The following is a 14,911-nucleotide window of genomic DNA, read 5'->3' as shown; positions in this document are numbered from 1 at the left end:
TCAGGCACGGGTGTGGTTGGGTGAAGCGAGTCCATGGTGAGTTCTTGCCGTCTGGTTGTCCATCTGTACCACACCACTATGGGGTTCTTTTTTAAATGGTGAGGGCAGTACATGGTGACGCTCTCTCCCTCCAGTGTGAATTCCTGAGTGGGTGGTCTGAGGGTGGACAAGAAACAGTTGGTTGAACGCGTCTTCCCCACAAACACGGAGGAAGGAGTGTCCCAGGTTATCACATTGACCTTTGACACTGATAATCTCAGTTTTGAAGCTTTTACCTCGGTTGTAAGGAAAGACTGGCCGTTGATCATCATGGTGATCGTGCTGCTGGAGATCTCCAAAACTAGTTCCTTGGATAATAAGGCTGTATAAATGAACGGGATATAACCGTACTGTGGAAACTGAACCATGTGATGTTTCTTCACTTACGGTTCCACCCTCACACTGAATCTTGTTAGCTAGCATAATTAGCTGTCAGCTGGTCGAGATGGCTTGTTCTCAGAGGTGTGCTTGTTTTAGCTTGTTTGTATAGCTAAATAAACCTAATATAAAAGCTAGGTTTTAGCCAAAGTTTAAACTGTTTCACGTCTCTACCCGTTACTTTGACATTGTTCAAAGATGTTATTTTCCGCACAAGCTCAGCCATCCACATAGAGATGTATGTGCAATCATTGAACTGGGAACATTTTCACACTGTGAGAAATTTTACAACATGACTTCACAATCTGAACATGATTGGGGACATTTTCAAACTGGGAAGATTTTTTACATGACATAAAGCAGAGCCATTCACCTTTGCAACCAAATTAGTTTGCTGTGCCCGGTAGCAACCAAATTTTTATGGTCACACAAAGTAGTCAGCTGTGAATTCAAAATTAGTAGCCTAGCAATTATTTACATGCCCCAGTTGCATTTGCAACCAATATTTTTTTTCTTCCCTGTGTGAATTCTTATGAATGGATTAACGGTTTAGCCTAAAGATTTGATCTGGGCTTTTTTGTTTGTTTTTCCGCTCGTCAAGGTGGAGTTCTGCTAGTTGAGTATATTTAGGAATAGAACTGGTCATATCATTTTTCAACAAATGTGTTAAATGGAATTCTACACTCTGGTTATACAGTAGGTAGTGACATTGGCACTTCAAGGTCATGGTTGGATACACACAAACTCACATATACATGTTTCTTGGCATCATTGCATTCATTCCAAACATTGACACTTCAATAGACATGGCTTTAGAGTCATTTAACAGATGGCCATTCTGTCTCTGAGAGAAATGTATCCTGACAATATAGTATAGTAAATAGAACAAGATAAAGCGATTTAATTGCAATGAATGTATCACACAAGTGTTAATACAGCTACATTTTGGGCTATGCCTAAGAGATGCCTCAACTATCATTTAAAGGACATCAAAGTATTCAGAGAAATGACCTTGTCTCATAACTATTCATTATTAAAATACAGTAGTTCAAGCAAACAGAAGATATTCCAGGAAACATTTACAACTATTAGGAAATACACTGAGGCCAGATGCTGCCCTCACTCCTTTTATGTTATCCAGTAGCAGAGGGGTAGAGGTGCAGACTGTAGCCCCTCTTTGACCTCCTGGACCTTGGGTCTGCAGGCTCCCCAACGCTGGTGGTCATAGACTTGGATAAGTACTTCAGGTGAGGGGCCTGGAGAGGAAGATTTGGCCTGCATCCCAAATGGCACCCTATATAGTGCACTACTTTTGACCAGGGCCCATAGCGTACTGCACTATATAGGACTCTGGTCATAAGTAATGCACTTTGTAGGGACGATGCGACAGTCCCCTTACGGGGGTATTTATAATAGTATATAGGCCAAAATCCTTCCCATCAGGCTGATGCACCTGAAGCTACACACGGAGGGGGGGGGGTGTCCAGGTGCGTTTCCTGTCCACCTGGAAGGAATTCGCCAACCAGCTTCCACATCCCATCGCAATCCTAACCTTAACCATTCAGGTAGGCAACGGAAAACAGACCTTAGATCAGTGTTTAGGGGCAACTTCCTCCTTCTCCAGCAGGGCATCAGCCAAGGACTTCCTCCTGTGTCGGAGCAAGGCATTCTGGGTACAGTCGGATACCTGGAATGGTGTGTTTTGATTGGAAGAAGGATCCCCTGGCCTGTGGCTGCTATAGAAGAAGGTTTTCCATTGATTCAATAAACTGAGGCATGCCACAATGCTCCATTCTCACGTACACGTCTCTGCAAAAACTACAGAGACAATCCTCCAGCTTAAAGGCATTTATTGATGTTGACAGTCCTTGAGCAGAGATATAGCGTTACAAAAATGAGTGCAGCCAACTTGCCCCAGATGGAAGACACAGGATTACTCAATATTTACAGCCTCACTGCACATGCTCAGACTGCCCCAACCAACCACAGATACCATTTATAATATGATCTGATTGGCTCAAATTCTGGCCAATACCTGGCTCTGATTGGCAGTTGGACTATTTTTAAAAAATGATTATTTTACCCCTTTTTCCTCCCAATTTTGTGATACCCAATTGGTAGTTACAGTTTTGTCCCATCGCTGCAACTCGCATACGGACTCGGGAGAGGCTAAGGTGGAGAGCCATGCGTCCTCCGAAGCATGACCCTGCCAAGCCGCACTGCTTCTTGACACACTGCTTCTTGACACACTGCCCGCTTAACCCGGAAGCCAGCCGCACCAATGTGTCAGAAAAAAAACACTGTGCAACTGACGACCGAGGAGTCGCTAGAGCGCAATGGGACAAGGACATCCCAGCCGGCCAAACCCTCCCCTAACCCGGACGACGCTGGGCCAATTGTGCGCCGCCTCATGGGTCTCCCGGTCGCAGCCGGGGATCTAACCCGGATCTGTAGTGACGCCTCTAGCACTGCAGTGCCTTAGACCGCTGCGCCACTCGGGAGGCCCAGTTGGACTCTTAAGACTTTGACGCAGCACAGACGGGGTCTGTTACTATTGCCCAATCCCAACTCAACCCCTACCTTTTACGCACTGTGCACCTGTGTAGATATGAAAGGAATGGACAGGTGTGTATATATATAGTATCTTGACCTTGCCCTCTGATGGGCAAGTTTGAGTTTACACCATATTGAATATACTTATCCAGACCTTTCAGATCTACCGTGCCTAGGGGGTAGTAGGGGCTGGGGGTTGACTTGGGAGTGTGCACATGAGTCACAGGGAAAGTCTTCAATCACACCCTATTCCCTTTTTAATAGTGCACTACTTTGCAATAGAGTCCCACACTTTAGGGAACCAGGGTGTGAGACTAGGGTGGGAGTAACTTGTGACGCAGACAGCCACTGGTTAAAAAGAGAGCATACAAAACAGAGGAAACCAGGAGCGACGAAAGGACAATTCCATAGGAATTTAAGCTGGTCGTCTATCTTTCTTTTTTTCTCGTCAGTCCTTCCTTCCTTCCTTAGTTTTCTAACGTTTCCACAGGTTCCGTTGCCGTGGGTGCGACGCCGAGCGGTTCGAGGAAATGCGGCGCAAGAGAGGTTAGTTTCTGCAGCAGCTCTCTGGCTCTGATATCCACTTCCTGTACCAGCTCTCTGACCCTCACATCTACTTCCTGTTCCCGGATCCAGGATAGGCCGTCATCCACAGCAATGTTGATTGGCGCGCACACCGCCTCCTCCTTTAGCCCGGTCAGATGACATACCCCGACAACTCCAGCCAATCCCAGCAGCACCAGGAGGAGGAGCTTGAAAAGCAGGCCAATGAGAGAACGTCTTTGGGCTTTGGGGGTGGATTCAGCTGCTGCCTTCTTATCTGGAGAGAGAAGTGAGTAAGTGATGTTCGCTGTATAGTCAACATGTGCACGACTGCATTAAAGACAACCTGGAACGCGCCCATTACATACCTGCTGCCATCTGTCCATTCCGCTTTTTCTTCTCCTCCTTTCTCTTATTCTTCTGTTCCTGGATGGCTAAGGCAGCCATGTGAGCGTTGTACTCCTTCCTCTTCCTCTCCTTCCCCTCTGCCTTCTCTCGCTTACGAGCCTCCTTCTCCTTCGCCTCCCTCTCTCTCTGTTTCGTCTCTTTCTTCTTTTCCAGTTCTAATGCCATGGAAGAAAGAAAAAAAGATGTGTTTCACTCTGTTCTTAATGTTTTCTACACTCTCCTGCGGCTTCCATTAACATGTTTGTTGTCTCGTTCAATGATTGCCCAGTGGGGAATAATAATGCTTATTGAATTTAATCAAATTTGTAGCTCTAATCATGGCAAGCTAGATGTTACTGACTATCAGCTGCTGAGCTAACAATGTTAAAACAGTATGAAATAACACGAGTGAACCCATAGTGAGACGTATGCAGCAGGTACTCCAGACAATCACAGAGGTAATACCAGCAACTTCGCAGTCACCGACGTCTTGCCCTTGGGCAAGCTAAATACCTTCTTTGCCCGCTTTGTGCATAATACAGTGCCACCAACGCTGGATGCTCCCGAGGTCTGTGGGCTCTCCTTCTCCGTGACCGACGTGAGTAAGACATGTTAACCGCGTGATAACCCTCGCAAGACAGCCGTCTCAGACAGCATCCCTAGCCCGCATCCTCAGAGCATGCGCAGACCAGCTGGCTGGAGTGTTTACGGACATATTCAATCTCTCCCTATCTCAGTCTGCCTTCCCCACTTGATTCAAGATGTCCACTATTGTTCCTGTACCCAAGAATGCAAAGGTAACTGAATGAAATAACTATTGCCCGGTAGCACTCACTTTGTCATCATGATGTGCTTTGAGAAGCTAGTTAAGGATCATATCACCTTACTTGACACCCTAGACCAGTGGTTCCCAAACTTTTTATAGTCCCGTACATCTTCAAACATTCAATCTCCAGCTGCGTATCCCCTCTAGCACCAGGGTCAGCGCGCTCTCAAATGTTGTTTTTTGCCATCATTGTAAGCATGCTACACACACACACTATACATATATTAAATATAAGAATGAGTGTGAGTTTGTCACAACCCGGCTCGTGGGAAGTGACAAAGAGCTAATATAAAATAATTTTGCTCTTAGCCATCTTACATATAAAACCTTATTTGTTAATCAAAAATTGTGAATAACTCACCACAGGTTAATGAGAAGGGTGTGCTTGAAAGGATGCACATAACTCTGCAATGTTGTGTTGTATTGGAGAGTCTCAGTTTTAAATCATTTTCCACACAGTCTGTGCCTGTATTTAGTTGTCATGCTAGTGAGGGCCAAGAATCCACTCTCACATAGGTACGTGGTTGCAAAGGGCATCAGTGTCTTAACAGCACGATTTGCCAAGGCATGATACTCTGAGTGCAGCCCAATCCAGAAATCTGGCAGTGGCTTCTGATTAAATTCAATTTTCACAGAACCGCTTGTTTCGATGAGGCTCTCTTGTTCAGATATAGGTAAGTGGACTGGAGGCAGGGCATGAAAGGGATAACGAATCCAGTTGTTTGTGTCGCCCGTTTCGGGAAAGTACCTGCGTAATTGCGCACCCAACTCATTCAGGTGCGTCGCTATATCACATTTGACATTGTCCATAAGCTTGAATTCATTTGCACACAAATCATACAATGATGGAAAGACCTGTGTGTTGTCCTTGTTAATGCAGACAGAAAAGAGCTCCAAGTTCTTAAATCATAGCCTCAATTTTGTCCCGCACATTGAATATAGTTGCGGAGAGTCCCTGTAATCCTAGATTCAGATCATTCAGGTGAGAAAAAACATCACCCAGATAGGCCAGTCGTGTGAGAAACTCATCATCATGCAAGCGGTCAGACAAGTGAAAATTATGGTCAGTAAAGAAAACTTTAAGCTCGTCTCTCAATTCAAAAAAAGCGTGTCAATACTTTGCCCCTTGATAACCTGCGCACTTCTGTATGTTGTAAAAGCATTACGTGGTCGCTGCCCATATCATTGCATAATGCAGAAAATACACGAGAGTTCAGGTGCCTTGCTTTAACAAAGTTAACCATTTTCACTGTAGTGCCCAAAACGTCTTTCAAGCTGTCAAGCATTCCCTTGGCAGCAAGAGCCTCTCGGTGGATGCTGCAGTGTACCCAAGTGGCGTCGGGAGCAACTGCTTGCACGCGCGTTACCACTCCACTATGTCTCCCAGTCATGACTTTTGCGCCATCAGTACAGATACCAACACATCTTGACCACCAAAGTCCATTTAATGTCACAAAGCTGTCCCGTACTTAAAAAATATCCTCTCATGATGTCCTGGTTTCCAGTGGTTTGCAGAAGAGGATGTCTTCCTTAATTTACCCCCCCATAAACGTAACGGACATATACCAGGAGCTGTGCCAGGCCCTCCACGTCTGTTGACTCATCCAGCTGTAACGCATAGAATTCACTGGCTTGTATGCGAAGCAGTAATTGTTTCAAAACATCTCCTGCCATGTCACTGATGTGTCGTGAAACAGTGTTTGATGAAGTCATTGTCTGTATAGTTTTTTTGGGGCTTTTCCCCCAGCGTTGTCCCAGCCATATCCGCAGCAGCAGGAAGAATTAAGTCCTCAATAGTATGGGGCTTGCCTGTCCCAGCCACTCAGTAGCTCACCATATAAGAGGCTTCTAGTCCCTTCTTATTAATGTTATCTGTTGCTTTTATACGTCTTACTACTCGAAAGTCATCTTTATTCTCGCTCCAAAAACTCCCGTGGCTTATTTTTCAAATAGTTATGTTTCGTTTCTAAATGTCTGCGCAAGAGTGAAGGTTTCCCACAAGAGAGTAACGGTTAATGTGATTGGATGTTAATTATTTGACTAGGCTAGCTGTATTTGACATTGTGTTGTTATTTCGCTGAACACTAGATGGTTTAATTTTATTTTTGGCAGTGAAACGAGGCTACTCGGCAAGAAAAAAAAACTCATCCAAATGTATAGCCCCGTTGGAAAATATAAATGTACTGTTTGAAAATGTGAAGAATGTGAATCACATTTGTATTTGGCATACCGCCGACGGCATTGCGTGAAACGAGGCTAGTTTGGGAATACCTGCCCTAGACCCACTGCAATTTGCATACCACCCCGATAGACCCCCGGATGATGCAACCACCATCGTACTGCAAGAATGCTAATCATTGACTATAGCTCAGCCTTCAAACACCATAGTACCCTCCAAGCTCATGATTAAGCTCGGAGCACTGGGTCTGACCCTGCCCTGTGCAACTGGGTCCTGGACTTCCTGACGGGCCGCCCCCAGGTGCCGAAGGTAGGAAACAACACCTGCACCACCCTGATCCTCAACACAGAGGCCCCACATGGGTGCATGCTCAGCCCCCTCCTGTACTCCCTGTTCACCCATGACTGCGTAGCCATGCACGCCTCCAACTCAATCATTAAGTCTGCAGACGACACAACAGTGGTAGGCCTGATTACCAACAACAACAAGATAGCCTACAGGGATAAGGTGAGGGCCCTGGCGGAGTGGTGCCAGGAAAATGACCTCTCCCTCAACGTCAACAAAATGAAAGAGCAGATCGTGGACTTCAGGAGACAGCAAAGGGAGCATGCCCCTATCCACATATACGGGGCCGCAGTGGAGAAGGTGAAAAGCTTCAAGTTCCTCTGCGTACCAATCACTGACTATTTGAAATGGTCCACCCGCACAGTGTGGTGAAGAAGGCGCAACAGAAAAATGCCCAGGACACTATCTGATGTGTGGAGACATTTCACTGCAGCTAATGTAGAAGGAAAAGCTGTGTACATTTGCAAATACTGTGCCAAATCATTTGTGAAGAATGCAACAAAGATACAGAATCATCTGGCCAAGTGCATAAAGTTCCCTCAGCGCTCACAACAAGCAACCTCTGGCTAAAGTCCCTCTACTTCTATTCGAGGTGAAAATGATGAATCAGACACCTTATCGATAGCAACAGCTCATGGTCCTCTTGGAATCAGAAGTTGTTTTGACTCAATGGAGGAACGTAGTCAGAGAAATGCTGATGAATGTCTTGTTCGAGCTGTGTTTTGGAAGAGATTTCTGAATGTTCTTCACCCAGCATACACCCCTCCAACCAGACATGCTTTATCTACTCATTTGCTGGATGCAGAGTTCAAATGAAGGTCAAGCAAATCATAGAGAAAGCAGACTGTATTGCAATCATCTCTGATGGGTGGTCGAATGTTTGTGGGCAAGGAATAATTAACTACGTAATCTCCACCCCTCAGCCAGTATTCTACAAGAGCACAGACACAAGGGACAACAGACACACCGGTCTCCACATTGCAGATTAGCTGAAGGCAGTCATCATTCACCTTGGACCACAGAAGGTATTTGCACTGGTGACAGACAATGCTGTGAACATGATGGCTGCTTGGTCTAAAGTGGAGGAGTCCTACCCTCACATCACACCCATTGGCTGTGCTGCTCATGCATTGAATCTGCTCCTCAAGGACGTCATGGCACTGAAAACAATGGATACACTACAAGAGAGCCAAGGAAATGGTTAGGTATGTGAAGGGTCATCAAGTTATAGCAGCAATCTACCTCACCAAGCAAAGTGAGAAGAATAAGAGCACCACATTGAAGCTGCTCAGCAACACCCATTGGGGTGGTGTCGTCATGTTTGACAGTCTCCTGGATGGGAGTCTTTCCATGAAATGGCCATAACACAGTCTGCCGATATGAACAGCCCCATCAAGAGGATGGACACCCATCCTGGATGATGTATTTTGGGAGAGAGTGGTAAGCAGCCTGAAACCTATCACAGTAGCCATTGCACGGATTGAGGGAGACAATGCCATCCTGTCTGATAAGTAAAATAAGAAATCCGTACTGCCCTGCCCACTTCACTGTTGCTCCAAGCAGAGGAAACTACAGTTCTGAAATATATCAAAAAGCGTGTAGACTTCTGCATGAAGCCCATACACGCATCAGAGTACATGTTGGACCCCAAGTATGCTGGCAAGAGCATCCTGTCTGTATGAGGGCAATGTTCTTGGCAGTCTGGCGAAGTACACTTCCAAGCAAGGGCTTTGCGATGGAGACGCAATATGGCAGTCATGCCAACATATCCCATCAGCCACCTGGTGGAAGGGACTTTGTGGATCTGAGGATCTTTCCCCTGTTGTCTCCATCATCCTCCAAATCCCACCAACATCAGCCGCCTCAGAGCACAACTGGTCCTTGTTTGGGAACACACACACCAAAGCACGCAACAGGCTGACCAATACAAGGGTTGAAAAATTGGTGGCCATCCGGACAAATTTTAGGCTTTTTGAGCCTGACAACGAGCCATCCTCAACAAGGTTGGAAAGTGACAGTGAAGATGAGGCCTCAGAGTCTGATGTTCAAGAGGTGGACATTGAGGAGGTCCAGTGAGAAGACATGGAAGCCTGAGAGGAAGACAACCAAAGCTTTATTTTCTGGACTATCATTTTACAGATGTTTGTTGAAAACATTTTTTGGGAGATGTGATGGATCATTGGGATCATTCAATATTCCCTTTCTTTTGTTGTTCAGTGAAATTATGTCTACTTATGATGAGGTAAAAGGTTTATGTTTCTGTCTCCATATGATATGGTAAATATATCCAATGCAAAAAACATCTACATTTAAATAGTATGAATATTATTTCATATTTCCGTTAATTCCCATATATTCCCGTTAATTCCCACGGAAAGTTTCCATCTCTGAATATTCCCCAAAATGTGCAACACTACACAGCACCCAAGGTCACAGGAAGGCCAAAAGGATCATCAAGGACCTCAGCCACCCGAGCCACGGCCTGTTCACCCCGCTATCATCCAGAAGGCGAGGCAGTACAGGTGCATCAAAGCTGAGACCAATAGACTGAAAAACAGCTTCTATCTCAAGGCCATCAGACTGTTAAATAGCCATCACTAGCCGGCCTCCATCCAGTACCCTGCCCTGAACTTAAGTCAGTGTCACTAGCCGGCTACCACCCGGTTACTCAACCCTGCACCTTAGAGGCTGTTGCCCTATGTACATAGACATGGAACACTGGTCACTTAAATATTGTTAACATATTGTTTTAAACATATATACTGTATTTTAGTCAATGTCATCCTATTCAACTATTACTGTACATATACTATTCTATCCACGTATTCTTCAGATATACTACATATTTTATCCACATGCTGTCCATAATGTCTATACAGCCTACCACACACACACACATATATATACTCCAGACTACGACATTGCTCATCCTAATATTTCTTAATTCCATTCTTTTACATTGGTGTGTATTGTTAGATACTACTGCACTGTTGGAGCTAAGAACACAAGCATTTCGCTACACCTGCAATAACATCTACTAAATGTGTATGCGACCAATAGCATTTTATTTGATAGCTTCTAGCAATCCTAGGCTATTTCCCAAGTGGCACCCTTTTCCCCATATAGTGCACTACTTTTGATTAGAGCCCTATGCTTTGGTCAAAAGTACTGCACTACAGAGGGAAAAGGGTGCCATGTTGGACGCAGACCCAGGCGGAGACCGATGACTGACCACTGGCAACGGTATTGTAGTACCTACCTTTGTCCTTTAGGAGGCGCCGCTCCCTCTCTTTGTCTACCTCTTCCTGAAGGATCCTCATGTGCTGGAGAACCTACAATCACATTGTAGTTGAAATGACACTGCACCATGCTAGAACCCAACAAACCTCTAGTCCATCTCAACGTCTCCTTCCTCTACCTGTCCTCCTGAGTGGCGCAGCGGCCTAAGGCACAGCATCTCAGTGCTAAAGGTGTCACTACAGACCCTGGTTCGATTTCAGGCTATATCACAGCCGGCCATGATTGGGAGCCGCATAGGGCGGTGCACAATTGGCTCAGCGTCATCCGGGTTGGCCCAGTGTTGTCTGGGTTTGGCCGGGGTAGGCCGTCATTGTAAATAAGAATTTGTTCTTAACTGACTTTCCTAGTTAAATAAAAATGTCATCTCTTTCCTGCTTCTTTTAACAATTAAGAAACTTTATCAACTTCCATTGTCCTGCAAGAGATGCTGAATCTCCTCAACTTCCCTCTGCCTACCTTCCCATCTCTCTCTCCCTCCCAGTCTTACCCTGGCAGCACATTGTTTACACTGTTTCTCATCCAGACAGTCTCCTGCAGCTTTGGCCAGGTTGATTTCCAGAGGGTTGTCCTTCAGATCCAGCCACTTCAGGTTCTGCGCACACAAACACACACGCAGACAAAAGGAAGACTTGAGACTGTGTAAAGTGCTTTCTGTCTTCAACCTCCATCCATATGCCACTGTGGTCGTGTTGAGTCTTGATGATGAAAGCCACATATGACTTAATGTTTTTAAAACTGTTGGTAATTAACTGTCTAACAGTAGAATTTTCAGATTGTTGTGAAAGGTTATGGATTGGTTGAGTACAGCCAGCCTTTCCTACTGTTGATGGTTGGATTCAAAGTTTATTCCCAGCTCATTCACAGAGCTTTAAACATTTTTCAGATTAATATCTGTGTCCACCAAAAATAAATTAACAGTAAATATTGCTATATATTATAGAATTAAGCAGATGACCATATTAATTAATAATAGTAGTAAAACTGTCAGGAGAATACTGGGACTTTTGGGCCCCAGGGGGTGAATACGTTTGGGCTGTCTGTACGCTGATGTTTGGGAAAGGTCTATTTTTCCTCTATTACATGAGAAGTATCATCACTAACACATTTTGCCAAGTCAGCAGTATTTCCATACACCCACACATTAAGCCCACTTATTTGGGACTCGTAATTGCTCTGAATAAATTCACTCTAGTTCCAGGTCAAATTTATTTCCAGCAGAATGGCATCAGTGAACATGGGCCTTATATTGTGCTGTAGTTTGCCTGCTAGAACCATTGCTCCAGAAGAGCTTGGGAGGGGAACTAGCTACTATACCCAGGCAGCTCTTGGCCAGCAGCATACTACCCAGCATCCCACTGCTGGATTGCCTCTGAAGCTAAGCAGGGTTGGTCTTGGCCAGCAGCATACCACCCAGCATCCCACTGCTGGATTGCCTCTGAAGCTAAGCAGGGTTGGTCCCTGGATGAGAGACCAGATGCTGCTAGAAGTGGTGTTGGAGGGCCAGTAGGAGGCACTCTTTCCTCTGGTCTAAAAAAATATCCAAATGACCCAGGGCAGTGATTGGGGACATTGCCCTATGTAGGGTGCTGTCTTTCAGATGGAATGTTAAATGAGTGTCTTAACTCTGTGGTCACTAAAGATCTAATGGCACTTATCATAAGAGTAGGGGTGTGGCCAGCTTCCAATTGGCTCATTACTATTTCCAGGTCATTGAGAATGTGTTCTCAGCCAACTTACCTGGTAAAAAAAAGTTACATGGGTGCCAATGGTTAAGCATGCTAACTCCTTTATTTTCTAATTAAATAGTGGGCAGATCATTGTCTGGTTAATGACTTCAGTATCCTGAGGTCCCTGGCAATTCCCAGTTCTAGTGTGTGTGTGTGTGTGTGTGTATTACCTACCTTGAGCTGTGAAAAGCTGACTGGCAGAATGGTCAGCTTGTTGTTGTACAGATCTAGGTGTTGCAGGTTGCCAAGGCGACCCAGATCATCAGGTAGAACAGTCAGCTGGTTCTTACTGAGGTCCACCTTGACCAGGTGGCTCAGGCTGCAGAACTCCAGCTGGACACACAGTTATGTACAGTCTGTAATACTCATCTCTCTCCCCTCCTACAGCAACATTCCGCCGTGGCTTCTATGATCCACAGACAGGAGACAGTGGAATGTCTGCGCAAGTTCAACGCTCAGAGGAAACTCAAGGTACACTAGTGCTGTTAACTCTTACACCCCCCTCCTCCTCTACCCATATACCTCCTGTTAATACACTGTAGCACAACTCCTTGACCATCTGGCTACCATACAATAGTCTTTAAAGAATATCTACTTAAAAGACATTAGCCACTTGTCTACAGAGGAGAGCAACATTGTGCAGGATTTAGTTCCAGTCCAGCACTAACACAACTAACCAAACTGAAGATTGTGGTGACCAGTGTTTGGCTTTGGGGCTGGGGTCATTCAAGGTACTCACCGGCAGGGAGGTGATGTTGTTGCAGGACAGATCCAGGACTGTAACTTTCGGGAAGGCAGCCTGAAAGCACACACACACACACATAACAGTATGACAACAAGACTACTGCCTATAATACATGGCTTTATAAAAAGTAATGTGATGTGAGCGTGTCATTGTTGGCCTACCAGTTCTTTAACAGGAACTTCAGTGAGGTTACAGAGGCTCAGATCCATCTCGTTGCCATCGATTTTGTCCTTCAGATTCAACACCTTGTTTTTACTCATCCTGAGTTTTGGGTGGGGGGCTGGGGGAGAATACAAATGATTGTGAAAACAGAAACTTTCAAACATAATAGGTGACTGACATGTTGACTACCATAGTTGGCTATCTGTAGCCTATGTAGGCAAACAAATTGAGAAAGCATACAGGAGCTAGTTACCGTAAGATACGTTGTTCCAACCTTATTATTTTAATGTCATTGCGATTACTTAGTAACTAAGATGACTAGCAAAAAGTTACACGTTGTTTCTCTTCTAGCGTGCTACAGTCTCTCCGTTGGCAGCTAACGTAGTGACAGCGCAGCAAAGTAACCTTTTCTTGGTATGAAAGTACTTACCTGTTTCACTGAGAAATCACCACCGTTTTCAAACGTCTCAGACCTTCTATTCCTACTAATAAATACTACAAGAATGGCTACTTTATAGACAGTTGGCAAAATAGTCGTAGAATGGGATTAAATCGCAGATAAATATATTGTGTTTAGGTAGCGAGGCTGCAGTAAATTCTTACAATGAAAGTCCACGTCATTGATAGAAAGAACCAGTTGTGCCAATGACGCGATATTTCAGAGCATAGCGCCACCTACAGCTTGGAGGAGCAACTGGCAGCATAGTCTACAATACACTTATTTACTTTCATTAACACATTATAAGACATGAAAAGCATGCACCGTTTATAATAACCAGTTCAGAAGAAACAATGTTGGGTAACATAAGTACTCTTGGGGCAGCAGGTAGCCTAGTGGTTAGATCGTTGGGCCAGTAACCGAAATATTGCTATATCGGATATCCGAGCTGACAAAGTAAAACTCTGTCTTTCTGTCCCTGAACAAGGCAGGTAACCTACTGTTCCTAGGCCGTCATTGTTAATAAGAATTTGTTCTTAACTGACTTGCCTAGTTAATTAAAGGTTACATTTAAAAAATGTATTTTCATTTGAATATGCAAACCTACACACTTATTGATAAAATATTCTGTAGATACATGGTATATATTTTATGTACATGAGCAAACACACACGTGCCTTTCAAAACACCCATTGACACCTGCACACGATGAAATAGATGAAAGAACACAAACATCGTTGAACTAATTTAACCACAAATGTAATTACGGGTAAATCTTAAAAGATCTTCTCATAAACCGTCATTCTGATTGACTCGCAACTCAGAAAGTATGTTCATCATGTCAGTCTCTACTAAGTTTGAAAGCTAAGTGACATTTCAAAAGATGGAAGAGAAAATCACAACTTTCTAAAAAATAAATATTGGGTTCTCAATAACTCAACTTCTCTTCGCTCTACGTCATGTCTGCATTTATGTGTTGTTTTTTGTACCATGCTCATTAGGGACCACAATAGAAATACGTCTCTGACTTTTTCCTGTTATCCCTGTGAAGTTTTTAAAATGTACAGTATGTACAGTACATGTGGGTATGTGTTGTTTTTTTTACATGTAAATAAACTTAGTAGTGTCAGCCTCTACTAAGTTTGAAAAAAGCTAAGCAATATGTCAAAATATAGAGAAAATCTAAGCTTTTAAAAACAACAAAAATACCCTAATACCTCGACTTCTCTTCGCTCTATCCACTTGAAACGGATTGAGTGTATTGAGGGTACTAGTAGGAAGGTGTATG

The 14,911-nt window shown here is 44.3% G+C and overlaps 1 protein-coding gene across 1 annotated transcript; it reads right to left on the bottom strand.

Annotated features, from left to right (window-relative positions):
• Window positions 1-2,250: 2,250 nt before the first annotated feature.
• Window positions 2,251-13,836, bottom strand: LOC106589848 (leucine-rich repeat-containing protein 59). The gene is made up of 8 exons (XM_014180248.2): window positions 13,615-13,836; window positions 13,184-13,302; window positions 13,017-13,076; window positions 12,452-12,610; window positions 11,038-11,142; window positions 10,510-10,582; window positions 3,882-4,076; window positions 2,251-3,790 (listed from the first exon to the last, which is right to left on the bottom strand). The coding sequence occupies exons 2-8, from the start codon at window positions 13,280-13,282 to the stop codon at window positions 3,438-3,440; spliced, it is 1,044 nt and encodes a 347-aa protein (XP_014035723.1). The 5' UTR covers window positions 13,283-13,302; window positions 13,615-13,836; the 3' UTR covers window positions 2,251-3,437.
• Between the last annotated feature and the right edge of the window lie 1,075 nt (window positions 13,837-14,911).

Source organism: Salmo salar, chromosome ssa28, assembly GCF_905237065.1.
Source record: "Salmo salar chromosome ssa28, Ssal_v3.1, whole genome shotgun sequence".
Taxonomy (NCBI): Eukaryota; Metazoa; Chordata; class Actinopteri; order Salmoniformes; family Salmonidae; genus Salmo; species Salmo salar.
The sequence above is the reverse complement of the archived record's forward strand: the minus strand, read 5'-3'. Positions and strand labels throughout refer to the sequence as shown.